The following is a 20,359-nucleotide window of genomic DNA, read 5'->3' as shown; positions in this document are numbered from 1 at the left end:
GCAGTACAAGGTTAAAGAGTAGCGATGCAACAACAGAGATGCTAAAAGTTAGGTGTGTAAAAGTTCACAAAAATCCGGTATTTCATTATACTGAAATAAAATGTGACAGTCTACAATACAAAAACAGACTGAACTTCAATGTACAGTATCTTTCTACAGTGTTCACAGTAAATGGGTACTCAGTTTATAAAAATGTACATCCTGGATTGCAAGTATTTTCAAGAAAAACAGCCATACAAACAATGCAGAAGTATGTAATTAGGTTTATCAGTTAAATCAGAGTTGTTATTAAATATGCAACATTTTAGTACAACACTAGATGTGTAATACAAAGGGTGTTGAGGCAGCACTTGGCAGTGTAGCTAAGAATTAAAACTAGCCTCTATCTCTAAAAGAACCCCCTAATATGTTTTCCAGCATAACTAAAATAAAGGTCAGAATTCTAATACATAAAAAAGCATTATCACTCTTATTATATTTAACCCAGTCTAATGTAAGGGAAATATATTTTAAGTTAAACATAAATCATTTTAACGTTGATATAGCCAACTGTATGCCTGCCATTGGCAATATGGTGCAAAGTACTAAGGAATCTGACCCTGGACCCTGCTACTTAAGATTGTGGCAGGCTATAGGATGAAGAAGTGCTGAACACACTCAACACAATGTCCTTATTTGTACAAAAATGTATGTGTAACAGAGACTTTTACAATAATAACAGCAGTTTTTTAAACTCAACCCATATTTATACATTTACCTATTTAAACAACTTATTTCTGCATGCAAAAGAAGTGGAGGTGGAAAACTTTAAAACAGGGAACTTTACTGAACTTTTGCTACTGTCACTGCATTGTGAAGACTTACTGACAAAGTACATACTACACACATTTGTGTCTTTGTATATCATAGAAGTTCAGTAAAATTCTTTGCATTGCACAGCTTCTTACGAGTTTCCTTTCTAGGATTCCTCCTACCATTGGATCCAAGTGTAAATTCCCCTTTACTTTACTATTTTAAACTCGGTTTGATACAGAGAGCCAAGAAAGGTGTGCAGAACAGCCTCAAAAGTAATTATGAGGTACTTACAAAGGACCAATGTGCTTTGTCACATTAGGTCTGTTAAGCCAGCCTTTTTGAATCACTGCAGATCTATGTTTTGTATTCTGGTGGTAGGTAGTTAAATATATACTGTATATTTACACAGTTTACACACGGTATTGTACTTCTGGTTATTCCTTTGGTTGACACTCAGGACTTGATCTCGATGACTTTGATGAGCGGGAGGGCCTTGTCGGTCTGAGTCATCGGTGTGAGTTTTTTACTGTCCACGGGGGGGGGGAAATAAAATTAATGTTATGAGGTTTACGTGGACATTCGAGTATAACGTGACCGGTAGAGAAGACACCTTCTCAGTAGGATAAAATCAACATCTTACTGTGAATACGAAAGCTCACCTGTAAACAACCTCTGGCTTGTTCTCAGTGGACGTCAGGGGGGGAGGATCCTGGCCTGCCAGGAAGTACTCCATGTGGTCATGCATTTCTCTGTTCTGCAGACAGAAAGGGTTTAATGACATTAAATTGTGTGCAGATACAATTACAGAGCAGTAGTATGAAAGTTGTACATGCAAGACAACTTTTAAGCTCTTACTTGATTGGAAAGTAATCTATTTGGGTGTGAGGATTTTAGATTTAGCACAGAAAGGACAAATAAAAACAAATAACGTACTATATAAAAATGTCAGAAAAAAAAATCAGTCAGTTATAATAGCCTTTAGTTATTCATTCAGATTCTCTAACTGCAGTTATATAAAAGGCTCCTGACCTCAGCTTCCAGGAAAGCCACCCTCTCCTCCAGATCCCTGATGAATCGATCTCTCTCTTGGATGACCGTTCTGGAGTTCTGCAGCTGTATCATTGACAAAACAAACCCAAACCAACAATGTGAGATGCTCAGGAGAAACACAGCTCACTTTTCCAAGAGGAGCAGATGCAGCATTACTTATTCACGACAAGTGGGTTTTGTTCTCACCACACGTTTCCTCTTGGCTCTACTTCCGCAAATCAATTACACTTTATGTGTCCGCCTCCTCAAAATCTAATTTCCTTGTTAATGGCTTCCTCTGCAGTTGTTGGCAACAGAGAGCTCATTTGCATTGTGTGTGCGTGTGTGTTGTGTCTGTGTGCACCTTGCACTACTAGTCAGCCTGCTTGTGTGCATAAGTACCTGTTCGATCATGTGGCGGACTTTCCTCTGCTGACTCTTTAACATGTCGTCAAGGTGATGAATCTTTTCCTTCAGGAGAGCCACCTCCTTCTCCAGCTTTTCACACCTGCAAACACACAATATATGAGAACAGTAAATGGATACATATAAAGTATGAAGCCATACATAACTACTGAACAAGTTATTTTGTAATTTTGACTAAAGGAGGTTGTTTTATTTGTGTGCTTTGCATTTTGCACCCTGGAAAGCAAGTTGCTAATGGATAAATAATTTCAAATTAATAAATAAATAATTTAGAGGATATAAAAGTGGATGAATTCACCTATATCTAACAGTGAAACACATTTTTGTTTGTCTTCTCACCTCTGTTCATTCTCCTCCCCTTCCTCCCGGTCTGCTTTGAGCTGCAGCAGCTCTGCCTCCCCTGCTGCCAGCTTGTCTTTGAGGATGCTGTTCTCTATCTCCATGTTTCCAAGCAGCCTTTGCAGCTCCTCCACCTGCTGATCCCTCTCTTCCGACCGCTCCTCAGCCTTCTGCAGCCGCTCAGATTGCTCAGCCAGACGAACACCATACTGCTGTGACTCGGCCTGTGAGGGTAGCCACAGAGTAAGGGCCCATTTAGACTAGAAAAAGTGATCAGGCGATTAGCCGCAGCGCTCTGCGGCAGTGGGTCACTTAAATGGCCCATTTGAGTGACATCCACCCCCACCCCCCAATATAGCACAAGTAGACTTTTTATTTCACAATTATTGTTTTCCATCAAATCTTTTTTAGATCTCAACAACAACAACCGCACTTCATTCACTTCAGGCAGCTTCATTTCACACACAGAGAGAGAGAGAGAGAGAAAAGAGGCAGAGGGCCTGTGCTTTGTTGTTGCAGGAAACAGTCAGCTGTTACACAAACTCCTGGGCAGTTAAACTTGCGGGTTTTTTTTTTTACCCTCATAGTGCACAGGCAGGCCGCTGCACTTTTGTTCAGCTCCCCCCTGCAATCCCCACCGCCACAGTCTAATTGCACTACCCCCATTCAAAATGAATAGGAAGACCTGCGCTTTCGCAGGACCAATGCAGTGAGTGTGAACACAGCCACAGAACCAAGTACTAGGTAATTAGTGATGGACACTGTTAAAGGCTCTGCACACCCAACAATTACTGTTTTCAATTACTCTGGCTGATTAGATAGACCTCTGCTCCCAGGTAGAAGTTGTTTGGGTTTATCCGACAGTTTCAGATTATCTAAACCACTTTATTTGGAGGCAAAACAAAAAATGAGTGCCCCTGAAATGTTAACAGTAAGTACAGTAGTAAAAGTTAAATCAGGGAAGTCTATAAACTGTAATGGATGTTTACAACAGATAGCATTGTCGGATTGTCTGACTGCTTGTGTTTTCCGATGAGCTGTTGTAGCAATTTTGTGGCTTTCCCAGATCCCAGCAATTAACTTGGTGACTACAATCTTTTTTTTGTAACCATTAGGAATAATGGACAAATATACAAAAACAAGACCCACATTAAATAAACTGAAATCATCCCTTACACACCCTTAGTCAACCAACCGAGGTGTTTTTACTCATGTTAGATGAGATTACTGACATGTTGCTCATTCTCTGGTAAGTTTCTTTGTTAGGATGGAACACCTTACATATTACGTTCCTTAACAGTACATGAGCTGTGTCCCAAATTCTTATTAGATACTATTTCTAAGCAGATTTTAAGTATATTGTGTGTGTCACACTGGAAAAGACAAAATAAAGTATACTCAGTATGTATACTAAAACCCATGAATTTTGAGTGTGCGGTGGATAGACAGTATACTCCCACAATGCAATGGGAAAAGAAAGGGAGGAGCTGCTCATAGCTGGAAAACATACACAAAACTAATTGTGGATGGTGGTGAGATCCAGGAACATCTCAAATAAACAAAAAAAGAACGTACATTTTTAGAATAACATTTTATGTTTAGTGCTAATTGTCAGTGACATTCTAAAGTGTTGTAATATTTGCTCAAATTTTTATGTTGTCCAAATAACAGCCTAAATGTATTTGCTAATGACTTGAAATTAAGATGAATAAAATGAGATGTTAGGATTCCAACTATATAAATGGTTCTATGTGTCTGCCTGTTGTATCAATACATTTGTATCTAGTGCTACCAACTATAAAGAGGGTTTTAGTACTAGCACATAGGGACAGATCAGCCTATGGTAAGTCTGGGGGCATTGTCCCTACATGACCTGACACGTGAATGTGCTGTGGAGCAAAGACCCAAACAGTGGGGGTCACAAGATGAGGGATGAAATCCAAAGATAAGACTGACAGATAATGAGGATGATTAAAGAAACAGGACAGCAGCAGAGGAGTGAGTCATAGCTGCAGACAGGAAATCGTATCATGTTACTGATCTCATGAGACAGACCTGCAGTCTCTCCCTCTCCTCCTGATGCCTCTTGTCCATCTCCTTCAGCTGTGCGTACAGACGCTTGGTCGCCTCCCTCAGCCTTACACTCTCGTCCTGATTATCCCCAACCTGAGGGTGCAAGCAGACAGAAAGTGAAATGCTTAATTAGGCTGTAATCTGGCAAACTACTTGAACCTGAGGACAAGGCAGGTCTGTTAAATGATGCTGAGATAACCTTTTGTCTCTGGGCTGTCCTTCCAAAATACTTTTCCCAGACAATGCGCTTTGCATTACTGTATAATCTGACACCATTTAGAATGGAGGGCAGTGTAAATTGACCTGAGGTTACTTACATACCACACATACAAGTCAATGGTTGTGGACAGCCACAATATCTCCCTGCTCAAACACTACTTTCTTGGTAAATAATGGTGTTATGTTACAGGAGATGTTATAATGTGCAGAGTCTACTGTACACTAATGCATGGGAAATGCAATTTTGTGTGCGTGTGTGTGTGCATGCGATATTGGTCAGAATGTAAGTGAGCCCCTGAGCTATGTGTGGTAAGCTTTCTTATCATCATTTAAATGTAAAACTGTAATGCATTCAAACTAGTTTCAGCTGAAATTGGTTTCTGCCATTCCCCATTCCTCAAATTAAACTGATGAATAATCACATCATAAAAGCCACAGCAAACACGAGTTAGAGATGCTGAATTGTGATTTGCTTTCCTGAGCGTCTGACTCGGTGAGAACAGTGTTGCCATAGGTGACAGCTGGTTTGCTGCTGGGCATGTTGACTCTGAAGCCACTGACTGGATACTGAAGAGGAGAGCAGCGGTAGGTTAGTGCTTTATTTAGCCTTTTACTTGTAAAATGTAGAGCGGCCCAGCAAGATCACTGCACTGCAACTTAAGAAAACACAAGCAGATGAAGGAAAGGATCTTCATCACTTTAACAACACATACATGAGAAAAACTACAGTTACTATCGTAATGCACCTTATTTTTGTTTAAACCTAAGACTCCACAGTGTCCATGTATTATCCTGGTGCTGGCTTTGTTTCACTGCCTTCCTGCTAAATTTTGAATTTAATTTAAAAATCCTTGTAATAACTTTTTAAGGCCTCACACAATTTGGCTCCTTACATATATCAGCGAGTTGCGGATGCCATTCAAGGTCTCCTGGTTGTGCTCTGCTCAAAGTACAAGACTCATGCTGACCAGGTTTTCACTGTCATGACTCTCCTTGGGGGTCAGATCAGCAAACTTTGTTTAGGATTTTACTGATGCTTTTTTGTCTCGATTTGTTCCCATTATTTAAAAATATTTGCTCGTCTTTGATTTAAATCTTTTTTAACAATTATTTAATTAAGAAATACTTGATAGATTAATAAATATGAAAATAATCTTTAGTTAATTAGTTGCAGGCCTAACTGAGTTGATTTTATGGTTTTGCAAGCTCAACACACAACTTAAGAAAACATAATCAAAATATACACAAACAAATGAAGAAAATATCCCCAACACAACTGATGAGACAAATACAGCAATTTTAGATCCAAATCTATTCCAGTATCATAATTGCTGTCAATTTCTGTTCATTGACCTACTTGTACTTGACTACTCCTCAGCATTACATTCAGCAAATCATCTTTAATTTGATGCAGAGGGTGTGTACCTTGTTATTGGTAGTGTTCTGCCTGGCTGCCATCTGCTCTCTCAGAGTCTTCAGACAGTACCTCACCTAGAAACAAAAACACATTAAAAAATGTGTTGCAGAAACTATAACTATGACTTTCACCATATCAAACCCGGCAAAACACACGCTCTAATGTTCTCCACTAGTGGTTGAATGTTGACTCATTGTCTAAATGTGCTTGAAGGAGGCATTGCTCAGCTCCGTCTGTCACACACTGACCTCCTGAATCTGCGACACTTCGTCCGTCAGCATTCTGACGCTCTCTGCTTTATCTGGACGGGCTTCGAGGAAAACCTGTATACCACAATGACAGGGGTGTGATAGATAATACAGGTGAGCACCCAAATAATTTAGATAAGCATTAAAAGTGGACTGGCTCATACATGCATACATTATACAAACAAACATTAAAACAAGCTCACATACCTTAATGACTTCAACTTTTACTTCTGTGGGAGTGACTAGTGTTTCTTCCTGCTCCTCTGGTTTCTGTGGCAGCACTACTGCTATGCTGCTCTCCTATATTCAGTGAAAATAGTTTAGTAAATGTTCCATCCTATACTGTTTTTTCTTTCATTGATTACACAACATGACAAAACTGTTTTCCTCTTTGATTTTGTACCTTGTTGCTGTTCCGGTCGGAGGTGCAGCCTGACTGATCCTGATCTTGTAGAGTGAGTCTAAGCCGCCTGCATCTGACCTGAAATGAAGGATGAGTGCATGAGACGAACTAGATGACTTACTGGAGCTGTGGGTATTCTGAGAAAAACAACCAATGAAGAAAAAGGAGAGGGGCACAAAATGAAAGTCATAAGTGAGAAAGAGGGTGGAGCAGAGAAAGATAGGCGTACTTCTATGTCATGAAACTTCCCCACTCTGAAGTTCCTCTGTGGATGCCACACTGTTAGACCACACAGCCTAGCAACCCGACCCAGAGGAGACATTTCCTTTGCATCCTTGGGGCAAAGTCTGGCGATTATGACCAAACACTCCACTCCACTCTACTCGCTGGAGAAAATTAAACCAGTCTGGTCCAGTAGCTGGCCAAAAATACCAACATCTGTGACTGCTGAGTCACTTTCAATTCAATTTGGTTGCCATAGAAATAAAAACAGATCATGTGAGATTTTCACAACTTCACTTTAAAACAGTATTAATAGAAAATAGTTTGTGCAACTCATACTGACAATTCTGGAAAAAAAAACAGATGGTCTGACTTGTGTTCAGCCCACAGGCCTGGGTGTTTATTCTATTTCTATCTTTACAACTCCTTGATTTGTTAAAATTATAAGCCGTTTTTGATGGGGCACCCGCTTTTCCTGTATTCTTATATTACATATAATATATTCCTGATCACATGGAGACACACCTGATAGTGACTGGAAGTGCATGTTGTTCTATGTTGGTCATAGCCATTTAGTCAAAGTTCACATCATAATCCAGTGCTATTGATTTATTTCATGTTGTAAAACTTTATCTATCAAGAACTTGTAAGATCATCCACTGAACATGGCCTAAATGTACATTAACAGAGTACATATCATTTCAACTCGTAAAAAAAAAGCTTATAATTTTAAAGACAAACTTTCATGAACTGTAAGAATAAATCACTCCAGTTATTCAGATGTTATGTTCCAGAGATAATTTAACAGCTATTGAATAATTAGACAACTGGAACCAAATAACTGGAACCATATTTTTACTAAATATGTTTTACATAACAACCTTTCCCTAAAGCAAATACTTGCTTTGAAGTAAGTGGAGGTATGGCTCCACACAAACTGTGTTGCTTTTTGGCTGAATGTGCAAAGAAAACAAACAATTTGGCCCTCTGACAAACTAATCTCATTTTAGGTGGAGGATAAAAGTCCAGGTACAGGTGAGTTATGGAACACAGTTGATTGTTACATTATCACCAACCTAAATCATGCTTAATCCTAGCCTCTATGTTGTGTTATGTGTTGGTATGTATGCATACATGTTTATGTACATCCTCATTTGTCTAGCTTATATGGAACATGCTGTGGCTGTTCAGCCTACAGTACATGAATTAAAGACTGAATATTATCATCATTATTTGGATGCCTATAAAAATGCTTTTTTCCTTTGTGGTGCCGCTGTAGTGGGTGCTTTCATCAGTGGCCTTAATTAAACTTAGTCTGGGAGTCTGGGCGTCAGCTACAGAGTTAATTAGTTAGCAATCAGACAAAGAGCCAAGCTGCACAAACCATCTAATAGCCAACAGCAAAATAACATGAACAAAATGTCCTGTAGATGTTTGGACTGTAATTATCTTAATTTCTTTGATGATTTTATTTTCTAGTCTAAGAAGTACCCAAACTATTACGACAACTTATTTAAAAAACTGAGCCAAAACATAGTAACAATATACTAATGAATGCTCAGTTAGTTAGAAGATAGGCTATAACAGAGGGGAGTTTGTTTGGAGGTTATAGCAGAGTAAAGTAAGGTATTTACAGCTTACAACGCTCACAGGTGTCACACTAGTGGAAGCTGAAACTTAGCTCATAAAAATGTGTTTTTCATGACTGGCTTTTTATTTTCAGTCAGAGGTGTTTTTTTTGTTTTTTTTACAAGTTTCACAGGCAGATGATACTTGTGCATGCCACATAATATACAAGAAAAACAGATGGTGTTCCCCTGTCTTAAATCCCGCTAAAGGACGTCAGGAATCTTCTTTGTCTTGTACATGTTTTACCTGCATAATAGTTTACATTCACATACTTTAAGTACTTGCTCTGTAACCAGGTTTTAATGTTGTCTTGTTTGGTCGATGTCACCCAGTAAGTTGCAGAAACACGTTGTCCTGACAGCACAGTGATGCTGCTCACATAGTGTATCTACTGTACACTTAATAAAGCCACTTTCCACACCTTTAATTGCTCCCTGTGAGAATGACACCTGTGATTACAGTGCAGGAATGATAAAGAGGCCCTGACACATTATCTACATACCACAGTCTGTTGTCAGCTGTAAGTTGAATGGCTGTGCTGCAATAATAACTTCAGTACGCACATGATTTAGTGACACCACATGTAAACCTGACCATGAGAATGTAGAAAGTATCCCAACCAGAATAAAACATGTTTGCAACTCTTATATATGATTTTGTTTCTCACTTGATAGCTACTGTAGGACCACCAGACAACAAACTTCATTCATTCATTCATTCATTCATTCATTCTCCTTTCCTGGGAAAAGCCCATTGCTGTATCTGGCTTCCAAGTAACACCATGGCAGTACAGTCATCTGGACACACTTTAAGTGCCAGTCAGCGGCTGAATGTTACAGCTCTATGAGACAACGTGGCACAATAGCATCACTTTCGAGGATATTAGGCAATTGCGAATGACGTGATGCCTGGTGCATGTTACAATGAAAAAGTAATCACAGTGAGCTTTAACATGTCTGTGTGTGTGCGACACACAAAACAAACCTGCGTGTAAATGGGTTTTGATGGTTATAGAGTGTGTGTGAACATGCCTACCATAATATTGACAGACATTCAGTTAAGGTATGGCTTAAGAACAAAGGGCGAGCCAGAATATCACATGTGGGTGACATATTTGGTTTACATACGTAAGCAACTAGTTCTCTACTTTGCAAGTCAAACACAGGCTAAATGGTTTAGCTTGAATGGCAGATCTTCATGTGTAATTGCCATGGCTGAAAACCATCAGAGGCAGTGACAGGCAGGCCAACATTTCATTCTGTGATCTCAGGGAGCAACAGCTTAAGGGCTTTACACAGAGGATTGTAGGACAGACACGCCCTGGGAGGTGCTTACTGTTCACAGAAACACAATGTTCAACCTCACCACATGCTATTCCTCTGTGTTTCTTTGGAACCCACTGCATAGACAAGTTCACGTCAGGCATGTGGCCGACACTCATTCACAGAGCTTCAAAATAAGCACACCTGAAGAATAAAAGAACAAGAGTGCATTATTACCTCAAAATCCTTGATTGTTCAAGTTGCGGTCAACACATATTGCAGAGGTCAACATCACAGCACCATGACAACAGTCCCAACCAATGATTATGGATGAAAGAGGTTGACTGGGATCCAAGCCCGCAAATGTACTTATTACTAGGTGTCATTACAGGCCAAATGGCCTGTACATGTGATCATGTTCCAAGAAGAAATTAAAGATTGAATCACTGCATACTTTTATGGTCCTGGCCTGCCCAATTAAAACTGTTAAGTGTTGTTAAGTCCTGATCTAACAGCTCATGTATTTTAGAGATGGCCCAATACCATTTTTTTGCTTCCCGATACCAATTCCGATACCTGAACTTGCGTATCGGCCGATACCGAGTACCGATCCGATACCAGTGTGTCATATATTTTATTATGTTTTAACAACTGTATACTACTATCCCTGTATGGATATGATATTATTTCTATCTTTGTTATCGGTCTGGCTCAGGTTAAACTCTTTGTGAAACATGAATGCCACAGAACTTTCTGTTATTCTGCAGTTTGACAGTCAGTTATAACGGAAAAAGAACATAAACTACTTTAACGTAGATTTTCTTTAGGGCTTTATTACATGGTATCGGATTGGTGCATAAACTCCAGTACTTCCCAATACCAGCGTTTTAGGCAGTATCGGAGCCGATACCGATACTGGTATCGGTACATCTCTAATGTATTTGTGTATGTACACATTCATGTATTGACAAGAAAAACACAACAGACTTAAAGCCATAGTGCGTAGTTTCTGTCACCCCCATGAGGAATTCTAAGTAATGACAACAACACTGTCGTCGCGTCCACATGATACAAGCCTTCCGTGATCGCGCACACGCCCCCCACCCCTCCTCCACGCAGTTGCTAGTAGCCAAGGAGGACACGGAGGATTAATAGAACATGATGGACTCTTCAGAAAAAGATAATTATCTTCACTTGAGCTTCTGCGCGGGAAAGTCACCGGACACCACAATCTTCTGAACGTAGTCATACTGAGAAATACAGAGAGAGTTGTGTGGAGCTTATAGTCGTAATTAACTTCATAGCAACTCATTTGGCAATGGCTTGAATGTAACGGACGTTCAACAATATCAAACAGTTACGCACTAAAGATTTAAGACAGAAAATGTGTGCGATGACAAGTATTAGGATATGAGGATGATTTTCTACATAAACAGGTTATAGTACTATATTGTATATATATATATATATATATATATATATATATATATATAAAAAACCTCAACTTAATATTTTTTCTGCTTTTTTCTAATCCATATTTGCTCTCTGCAGCATAGACATGTGTAAACTCAAACATTACTGTATATAATGTGATCCACCCTTTCATCTGCTCTGTGCATTTACAGTGCATTAAATATCTGCCTCCATTTTTGAGTGCTGCTCCACTGGGCTTGTCCATGCAGCTCAGGGAATGCTTGATCTCCATTTCTATGGCATTTCTGGAAGGAGTAACCTTCAAAATAACTTACAAACACAGAGGGAAAAAGGCTGCAAGGTTAAGTGGTATCCCTGGGTTTTCCATGTCTCTTATATGACATGAGTGCCATGTTTACGAACTCATTTCATGATAAAATAAATCTCCAGGTTAAATGACTCAAATGAAAATGGCTTGAGAGAGTATATCAAAACCACTAATTGAGGTGTTCAGCTGTTGTTCCATTACAGCTGATTGATTCTACCCTTGAGGTATAAATCCACGTTACTCAGATTCTCATGAGTTTGATAAGATCAAAAGACAAACTTATAGTTAAATACTCCATGTCTTGCATAACACTGTGCAGAAAGGTTTCTACTGGAGAAACCATGCAACATCAAATTAATTAACTACAAAGAAACCTCTTGCACTGCTATTTTCTACAGTAATATATAAAGTAGAACTGGTAATAGGCACACTATTTGTTTCAAATAAGTAATACATAATAATACATAATACAATAACATGTGGAAAAGAATATATTCTTAACGTTCATGTTCTGTGCTGCCAGCAACCACCATGATCAGCGTTTTTCATTAAAGTAGTAGTAGTAGTAGTAGTATTAGTAGTAGTAGGTATGGTGGTCAAAACAGCTCTGATCATCCATACTGCATTAGACCTGCAGCTAATATGTAAACAGCCAGTTACACATCTGTACAACGCGACTCATGTTTACTGATTTGGAGGTGACATCACTGCTTCACCTCAGTGTCTGAGATACAAGACCATCCTCATACCGTCAGTGACCTCCCAGAATCAATACAGGGCCATCCAATTCCAGTTATCCAGCTACAAACTCCTCCATGACTGTTGTTTACTGATGATATCACTGCTGTAGTCAGCTGTACCGGCTGACTAAAAATGAAGAAAAACAATGAAACAAGGATCAACCAGACATGGCTATAAATCTATGTACTACACCATTCTAACAAGGTGGAAAAGTAGAATAGTAGATCACTATTTGCACCATCACCAGTATCTACATTCCCATTCCAAGGGCCAACAGAGATCACAGCAACATGCGAAATCCATCCATCTCTAAGTGCAGTCAAAGCAAAGCAGTTTTATTGCTTAGCAACACAACGACACATGCTATGAATGATAAGAAAAGCCATACAACCCTTAAAACATGGTAACGTATTGATATCAACAAGTCCTGCTCCAAACCATCACACATTCATTAGATACTCTTCCCTTCTGACTGATGCCAACAGCATGTGTCACCAAAAACTGACTCACTTTTCCACAGCACAACTAACTGACAATTTGAAAGTGACTCTAAAAGTTTTAAACTTGCTTTTCGTCTTGACAAACTCAATGGCAATGGTTGCATTCTGTGGTCTCTGTCAAATAAAACATGAGGATGAACTCACACAAATTAAGATTTGTATGTTGTATAAAATATTGCTAATTCAATAAAGGGTTAATTAATGTCTCTTTCTGTATTTTATATATGTAAGTATTATCTTTTTGGACTGGGTTAATTTGTGTAAACTAGCTCTTTATTATGTATGACGAGTTCGCAATGAAGACAACCAAATCAATCACATAAGCAAACACTTCCTCAAGCAGACAAAACTACAACCGCAAGTACCATCATGCACTTCACGCTGTACCAACCCAAATGCAAACCCTTTATTTTATCTCCCATAGGATCACACTGATATCTACCTGGGCAGACAAAGGGACTCTTCCCGATGATGTTCAGGCAGCTGTGATCCAGACGGTCTGTGTCTTTGTGACTAAGTTCATGGGAAGCCATAGCTGTCTTGCCTTACATGGCTGGGCGAGGCTCCACCAGCTGCCCAACCCTTTTTTTCCCCTCCAGATTGTTCTCCAGTCAGAGAACTACAGTGCCAGTCCAAGGAGGCACATGGTTGTTAGCCTCCCCTGCAGGACTGTAATGCCAAATACACAATGGAAAGAACTGGAGGGAACATTTATCTGAATGTATTATAAACAGTCATGAACAAAGAGGTTTGTTGATTGTGAATCTAAACTGCACGACAGTTTGAAAGCCATCTTTACAGTTTCATAATCAGACTAAATTGTGTTTTTTTTCACATTTGATTTGAATTACCCCCAAAAAAAACTAAAAGATGTGGGCAACAGTTCGGAGGTCTGGAACCAGGCTTTTATCTTCGTTAAACAGTCTCAATCATTAAGAGTAAATAAGTTACTAGGTTCAACTTTAATACTTAGTCGTGTAGCCTAAATGTTTGCAAATATTCACTAACTTACTTAGGGTGACTGGGGGGTGAAGAAGGCTTTATCTACCACATGGTGACAGTGGTAGGTAGCAGCCCTCTGAGGAATGTGTGGTACGAGTTATATAAGAGATTAATGAAACGTCTTTATATAACAGTCACTGGCGCAGTGAGAGTGTGCAGTGTAAACAAAACAGTGCAAACAAAAGTCAAATGCCACAGTCCAAATATGCTCATGCTTGTGTGTGTCCATGTGTCTCTGAAACTTCAAACATTACACTTTTATCACTGAAATTATCCTACATCTAATGATTTTAGTACAATTTAAAGTGTATGATAGGGCTGCAACTAACGATCATTTCATTATCAATTTAAAAAAAAAAAATCTGTTCTTTTCTTCCATTTGATGATTTATTGTTTTGTCTAGAGCTGCAACGATCAGCTTCTCAAATGTAAATATTTTATGGTTTCCTTAGTCTTTTATGATACTAAACGGATTATCTTGTTGTTCTGTTAGTTGGACAACACAAGACATTTGAAGACGTCACTTTGGGAAATCGTGATGGTAATTCTTTTTCGGACTTTTTATAGACCAGAACATTAATTATTATTAAAAGGAAAAAAAATCTGATCATTATTTCACAGAGCTGAAGAAATTGCCTGTTGTGTCAAAGAAACAGTCCAAAACCAAAAGGGATTTCGATTTACAATGATATAAAAGCCAAAAAGTGGCGCATTTGAGAGGTTGGACCTGAATGTTTGACAGTTTATATGAATTACTTAAACATTTAATTGATTAACAAAATTGTTGTTGATTAAGTTCGGTCAATTGACTTATAATTGTGATCACTAGTGTATTGTAAAAGTTTGACATCATGTCTTACATACAGAGTTTTGCATGTTTCTATACAGAATGAGCAGACTTCCATTTTTTGCAAGTGTGTACTAAACACCGTGTTAATTATCACGCTATGTGTATGTATTTATAGTTGCTTATCCTTTTGTTTATGTGTGAGCATTGCAAACATGCCATTTATCAATGTCAGTGTCACACACAAAAGGCTTAGAGTGGATCTCTCTTATGTAGCTAAGTATACCCTAGATTTGACAAAGAAATCAGCAACACAATCCAGCCAAGCTATTTTAATAATATCCTTGCCGAGACCATTGTTGCTCTTCCCAGCATGTTCTCACGCCATGACAGAACACACATTAACTTGAATGTCATTTGTCAAGATCAGGAACAAAATAGTTAAACTCCTTAAATGTGCTTAAGTGGGATGAAATAGCTTTTCCAGTGGAAATAGTGGTTTGCAGAACTGGATAAAAAAGCCCATGTTTACAGTGAGATCACAGTACACAAAAAAAGCTATCCCCAAGAGAGTCATGGCCATTTAAAAGAACCAGGTGAATTCATAGCGTCAACCTGATCAAGTCAAGTTCATTCGTATAGAGCCCTCAATCACTATTACAGTTAATGATAGATGAAAAATGATCCCCTCCAAACTGTGAATCCAGGAAATGATTTTAAAACCCTCCTCTAATAATTTATTCATTTATCTTCTTAATTTTCATCACAGTTACAGCCCATCAAAGCTGGAAGTTGCCAAAAATCCATTTGCAACATGTGTATTATTAGTCTAGGCATGACTATGTGTTTCTCCTATTCCTGCCAGATATCTACAAACACAAAGGATGTGTTCATTCATGCCAACATCCTGGCACATTATGACAGGCCATAACACATTAATTCAATGGTTTAGGACTATGAATTACTTAACCATGATAAAAAGTGATGTAATGTTTAGCCTTTCATTTGACAATAGCTATTCATGTCACTTTGATAATATATCCATGACACTTGGAAGTGTGTGATGTGAAAACTGTGAAAAAGCAGGTTTTCCACAAACTGGATCACAGAGTCAAATACGTGTTACTGAAATAAGATCGGGCAGAAAAGAAACAAACATTCTTTGACTGTCAATGAAAAGAGGATGCTTCTAACTACCCAACCAACAGGTCTTGGCACTTAATGAATTCTTTAGAACTCCTCCTGGCATGGAATCCTCTGTAAATTAGGTCAATTGTTTTCTCAACAAAGGATTAACTTAATACAGTTCTAGAACGGCATAAAAAGTTTTAAATTAATTAATTAATTATTTTAAATCATCTTCTAATAATGTTTAAGTAGGGTGTTCCGACTTCACTTGTTTCAACATATCAATTATTCTTATATCAAGTTACAGAAGGCTATGCTGTAAGTAACAGCTTTTCTGTGTAAACACATTAAAATACGGGCTCCACACACATTCTTCAAAGGCAAAAAAGCAGGTTAAAGTTCCAGTGAAAGTGCCATGTACACATTGACACATAGTCACTCTGTAGGAAAAGTGAGTGATGAGTGAAGTGTTCAACTTATGCAACAAGTAGCAGTCCCACCCGCTATTTGACCTGCATGAGTATTTCATGATATATGCAAGATGTATTTGTTTTTGTACACACAATGAATAGCTATTGAATTCAGCGACCATTTGGCATTACATTTATCTCTTTCAGAGGATAAGGTATATCAAGTAATTCACTTGCCTTTTGAATTGCTGTCATTTTGATTTAAATTCAGTGACATGCTCCAGCTCCAGGCACCTATCTGCCTATATAGTAAAAGATCATGTTTGCCATAATCATCTTGCCATGATCGTCAAATTTGATTTGATGCAACACACATTTAAGTTAATGCTTAATCAAACAAGATATGTCACATAACAGTGTGTTTATCTGTATTTACATAGTGGTGTTGAAATGAAACACTGAAGTTTGTAATACTAATAAGAAACAAAAGTGTGTCGAATATGGCAACTAAACTCTTAGAAACACGTGAAAAGCACATTTTGCTTTCATATGTGAACAAAAAACAACTTTTTTGAACCCAATGTAATCATGTGTTAGGCGAAAAGTGAATTTCTGTTTTACATGTCACATAATCTTATTTCAAATGTCTCATGAAGGCATAGGCTACATAGGCCTACAAACCCTTTTACAGGTAACATTTTTATTTTCGAAAATTTTATTTTTCTGTGCAGTTTCACTTTCTGTTACATAGGACAGACCAAATTCTCAGCTAATCAGTTAGCTAACATTATTTATCACAGCTGTGATTGTAACGTTAATGAAGTTAGGCTAATAGTGGTAGCCTACCACAAGAAATATAAAGTGGGAATAAGTCACTAGCGTATTTTTGAATACCATATACACATTAACGCTAAGTTAAATGTTGCAGGGATTTAACTCTGTCTCTTTAATTAAAGATATGAACTAATTCATCACTCACGTTAGCTTTGTTGTCCTCGTCTCCATTTTCCTCAATTCGCGTCACGCTGCCGCTCATCTTCTTCTCAGTGTAAAGTGAAGCCAACACATAACAATGAATTAGAAATGATAGTCGTCGAAAGTTTTTCTTTCCTGTCTGTCAGTGTTTAAAACTTTACATGTTGTCCTCCTCGCAAACAACTGTTAATGACTAGATACTTCAACGGAGAGTGAAAAGACACACGGAGCCTGTCCTGCTGCGTCAGCCCAGGTAGTTAATTCGTACCCTGCAGGTCTTCAACATGCCTGCACCTCATTTGAATGGAATGTAGCCTACTGAAACATAAATCAGGATGTAGGAAGCAGAAGTCATTGTCCACATTTTGTACTGTTTCAGATTTTGTTTACATTCCATCTTTTTTCTTTTTCATATCTTGTAGCCTATACAAAACATGTATGCACTGGTCTAGGTTAAAGTATAGCTGTAACTTCCGATTTATTTTTTTGTTGCACTTGACTTCTTAGGCTACTGTATCTGTATCCGTTCTCTGCCTCTATGATATTTTCTTTTTGCTGCTGAAATGCTAAATTCCATTGCTGGGGATCAATTAAATATCATCTTTGTCTCATCTTAGGTCTGATCTTATTGTTTATGTTGTATTACTTAATTTGACACACACTCAGCTCCTATTAAAAACATTTTCTAAATGTAAAGCTAGTTTTATAGATTAAGACCAGACTGGTCATTTATGGCTGCCTAGAATTAAGTCTACATGTTTCATATTACATTACAAGTGGCCGTCTTATATACTATAAATTAAAGGCAGAGAGTAAGATCAGTAAATCCAAATCAAACATTTATATTAATTCTGGAGAATCTATTGGGATGATAATGACATATGGCTGAAATAAACTGTGTCTGACCTCAGAGAAGTTGATGACACCTCCATCCAGCAGACATTTGGTGTGAGTGCTGCTGAAAAACAGCATTCTGTCCTCAGTCACCTGCCTGATCTTTTTCCAGATTGATCCCATATGATGTCTCTCTTCATCTGTCTTGTTTCAACAAATGTTCAACCTCTTTTCAATTTCCCAGCAATATCTGTGTCAGTAACAGTGCAGCACCGGCAACCTACAGTAACTGTGATCTGCTCGCTGCAGATAATTCTGTGTCAGACCTGCAAATAGGATGTATTCCAGTCCACTCACACGTCAGGTGGCTCTGTAGCCACTTACACTTGCTTATTTTCCTGTTAGGCCTATGGCTGAACTCATTTACCTTTGGCATCATACAGAATGGCATGCAACTATTTGTGGCATGAGATTTGACATGATAGCCATGAGAAAATGTCCTTCTTTCAGCATTTGACAATGTTGCTGTGACTGTTTTTGTTTGTTGAATCAAACCAGTGAAATAAAAAATAGTGCACTAAACAGAGTTTTGATAGAGGAAAAATGTTATACTTTTATTATACTTTATTGGTTTTATTTATGATATTTTATAACTTTAATCAACAGTAATCCATCATATAAAAACTTCTTGGTAGGTTTAACTTCACATAAGCGACGACAAAGTGTAGTTTCGTGTTGTTGCTTGTTTTATAGTTTTAGGCAGGTGTGGCATAAAATGAAATGATAATGACAATGAAGAACATTACGTTAGAAAAACAATAATCTAATCCCCAAATCAGTTTAAACCACATAAGCCTACTGTATTATTTTACTACAACGTTCTTCTGCTCTTTGACATCATGTAATTATCTTTTACATCTTGGTTTCAGACATAACTTACACTATTTTAAAAACTTTGTTCCATGACGCCCAAACAAAAGTAGTCACTTTGTACACATCGCTCAGATTCAATAACCTGCAGTAAATATAGCACATTGGCATTGTTTGAGGCACCTATTGGGGTAAATACACTACTGGTAAGAATCACACAAACTCAAAAGGCAGCTCATTTTGAAAAGCCCAGCCCAAAGTAAACATGCACTAGTTTTAAGAGAGTAATGGGTCGGCCTTTGTTAGATCAGTAGCCACGTTTGTATACTGTACAATGTAAAGGGTGCACGCTAAATACCTCTATTTAACATTTTAGACAGTAGTTAGGAAATTGGTGCTGCTGATGTATTCTGTATGCTCAGAAAAAAGCTAACATGCAAATCTAAGTTTATTTGTGTGTATCTTATACCAGTGCTAGTAGAGAGTAGCATTGCAGAATTGCCATTGTAATTCACAACCAGCAGCATGAACAATGTTATAAAAGCTCACTTTCTCATGCATCATGGATGTATTTTCCTTCATCACTATTAGGGCAGCTGATTATATGATGTGGTACAGAAAAGCTGCATCGTTAATTGCCTGTACTAAATTTGGCTCTAATTAGACCCTTGGAGTCCCTAATTGATGGGAATTTATGGAATTCACATTGAAAACATATTCATGGATGTGTCATTGTAATTGTAGTTTTTAAAGGAAAGACAACAGAAACTTTAAGGAAAAGGAAAGTCCCAACCCTGGGAAAAGACAAAAGAGAAGGTGAGTTTAGGAGAGAGACAGAAGGTTGGATGAGGTGGAATGTTGATTTCGGCTCGATGTCTTCAGTAATTACAGTAAACCAACTAAGGATTACAGACTCTGTGTCTCTAAGGGTGGGAAGTCAGCCAGAGCTAAAATAACATGCAGCTGACTTGTTACTGAGTCAAGTTGCTAAGAATACTGAGGCCTGACATTTTATTTGAATAGAACCAAATCTTTACAACACTTTTACACTCACTCTTTCATTCTTAATGTCGTCATTTTTGAGTTTCATTAATAAATGTGAAATAATAATCCCCTTCAATTTTTGTGATGTAATTACACAACATATTCCCACTCTTAGACACATAACATCTGACCTGTTCTTCTCTGTGTCAGTTTGTGATTTGCGGACAGCTTGAGGCTGCGCTTAGTACTTTGAATAGTCTAATCCTCAATATACTAGCAACTGACTATAATGAGGCACGATAAGGTCTATGATAGCTATACTGTG

General features: G+C 38.1%; 1 protein-coding gene across 2 annotated transcripts; it reads right to left on the bottom strand.

Annotated features, from left to right (window-relative positions):
* Window positions 1-245: 245 nt before the first annotated feature.
* On the bottom strand, window positions 246-17,637 carry tuft1b (tuftelin 1b). Of its 2 annotated transcripts, XM_078267393.1 has the most exons (12): window positions 17,351-17,637; window positions 6,950-7,027; window positions 6,754-6,846; window positions 6,547-6,621; window positions 6,307-6,372; window positions 5,364-5,448; window positions 4,645-4,760; window positions 2,590-2,813; window positions 2,227-2,332; window positions 1,825-1,908; window positions 1,455-1,549; window positions 246-1,321 (listed from the first exon to the last, which is right to left on the bottom strand). In XM_078267393.1, exons 1-12 carry the CDS (start codon window positions 17,405-17,407, stop codon window positions 1,249-1,251), a joined length of 1,152 nt encoding a protein of 383 aa, XP_078123519.1. In that variant the 5' UTR covers window positions 17,408-17,637; the 3' UTR covers window positions 246-1,248. The 2 variants fall into 2 exon arrangements, with proteins under 2 accessions (XP_078123519.1, XP_078123520.1); XM_078267394.1 differs by lacking the exon at window positions 5,364-5,448 and having other exon boundaries at window positions 4,645-4,755.
* Between the last annotated feature and the right edge of the window lie 2,722 nt (window positions 17,638-20,359).

The sequence above is a fragment of the Sander vitreus genome, chromosome 14 (assembly GCF_031162955.1).
Source record: "Sander vitreus isolate 19-12246 chromosome 14, sanVit1, whole genome shotgun sequence".
Taxonomy (NCBI): Eukaryota; Metazoa; Chordata; class Actinopteri; order Perciformes; family Percidae; genus Sander; species Sander vitreus.
The sequence above is the reverse complement of the archived record's forward strand: the minus strand, read 5'-3'. Positions and strand labels throughout refer to the sequence as shown.

What these genes read in the sequence shown, in the direction of transcription:
- tuft1b (XM_078267393.1), bottom strand. Translation starts at nt 17,407, where the DNA reads ATGAGCGGCAGCGTGACGCGAATTGAGGAAAATGGAGACGAGGACAAC. An exon ending in AGAACACTACCAATAACAAG is followed by an intron (nt 5,449 to 6,306) that starts GTACACACCCTC and finishes TCTCCTCTTCAG; the next exon opens with TATCCAGTCAGTGGCTTCAG. An exon ending in AGGAGAGGGAGAGACTGCAG is followed by an intron (nt 2,814 to 4,644) that starts GTCTGTCTCATG and finishes CTACCCTCACAG; the next exon opens with GCCGAGTCACAGCAGTATGG.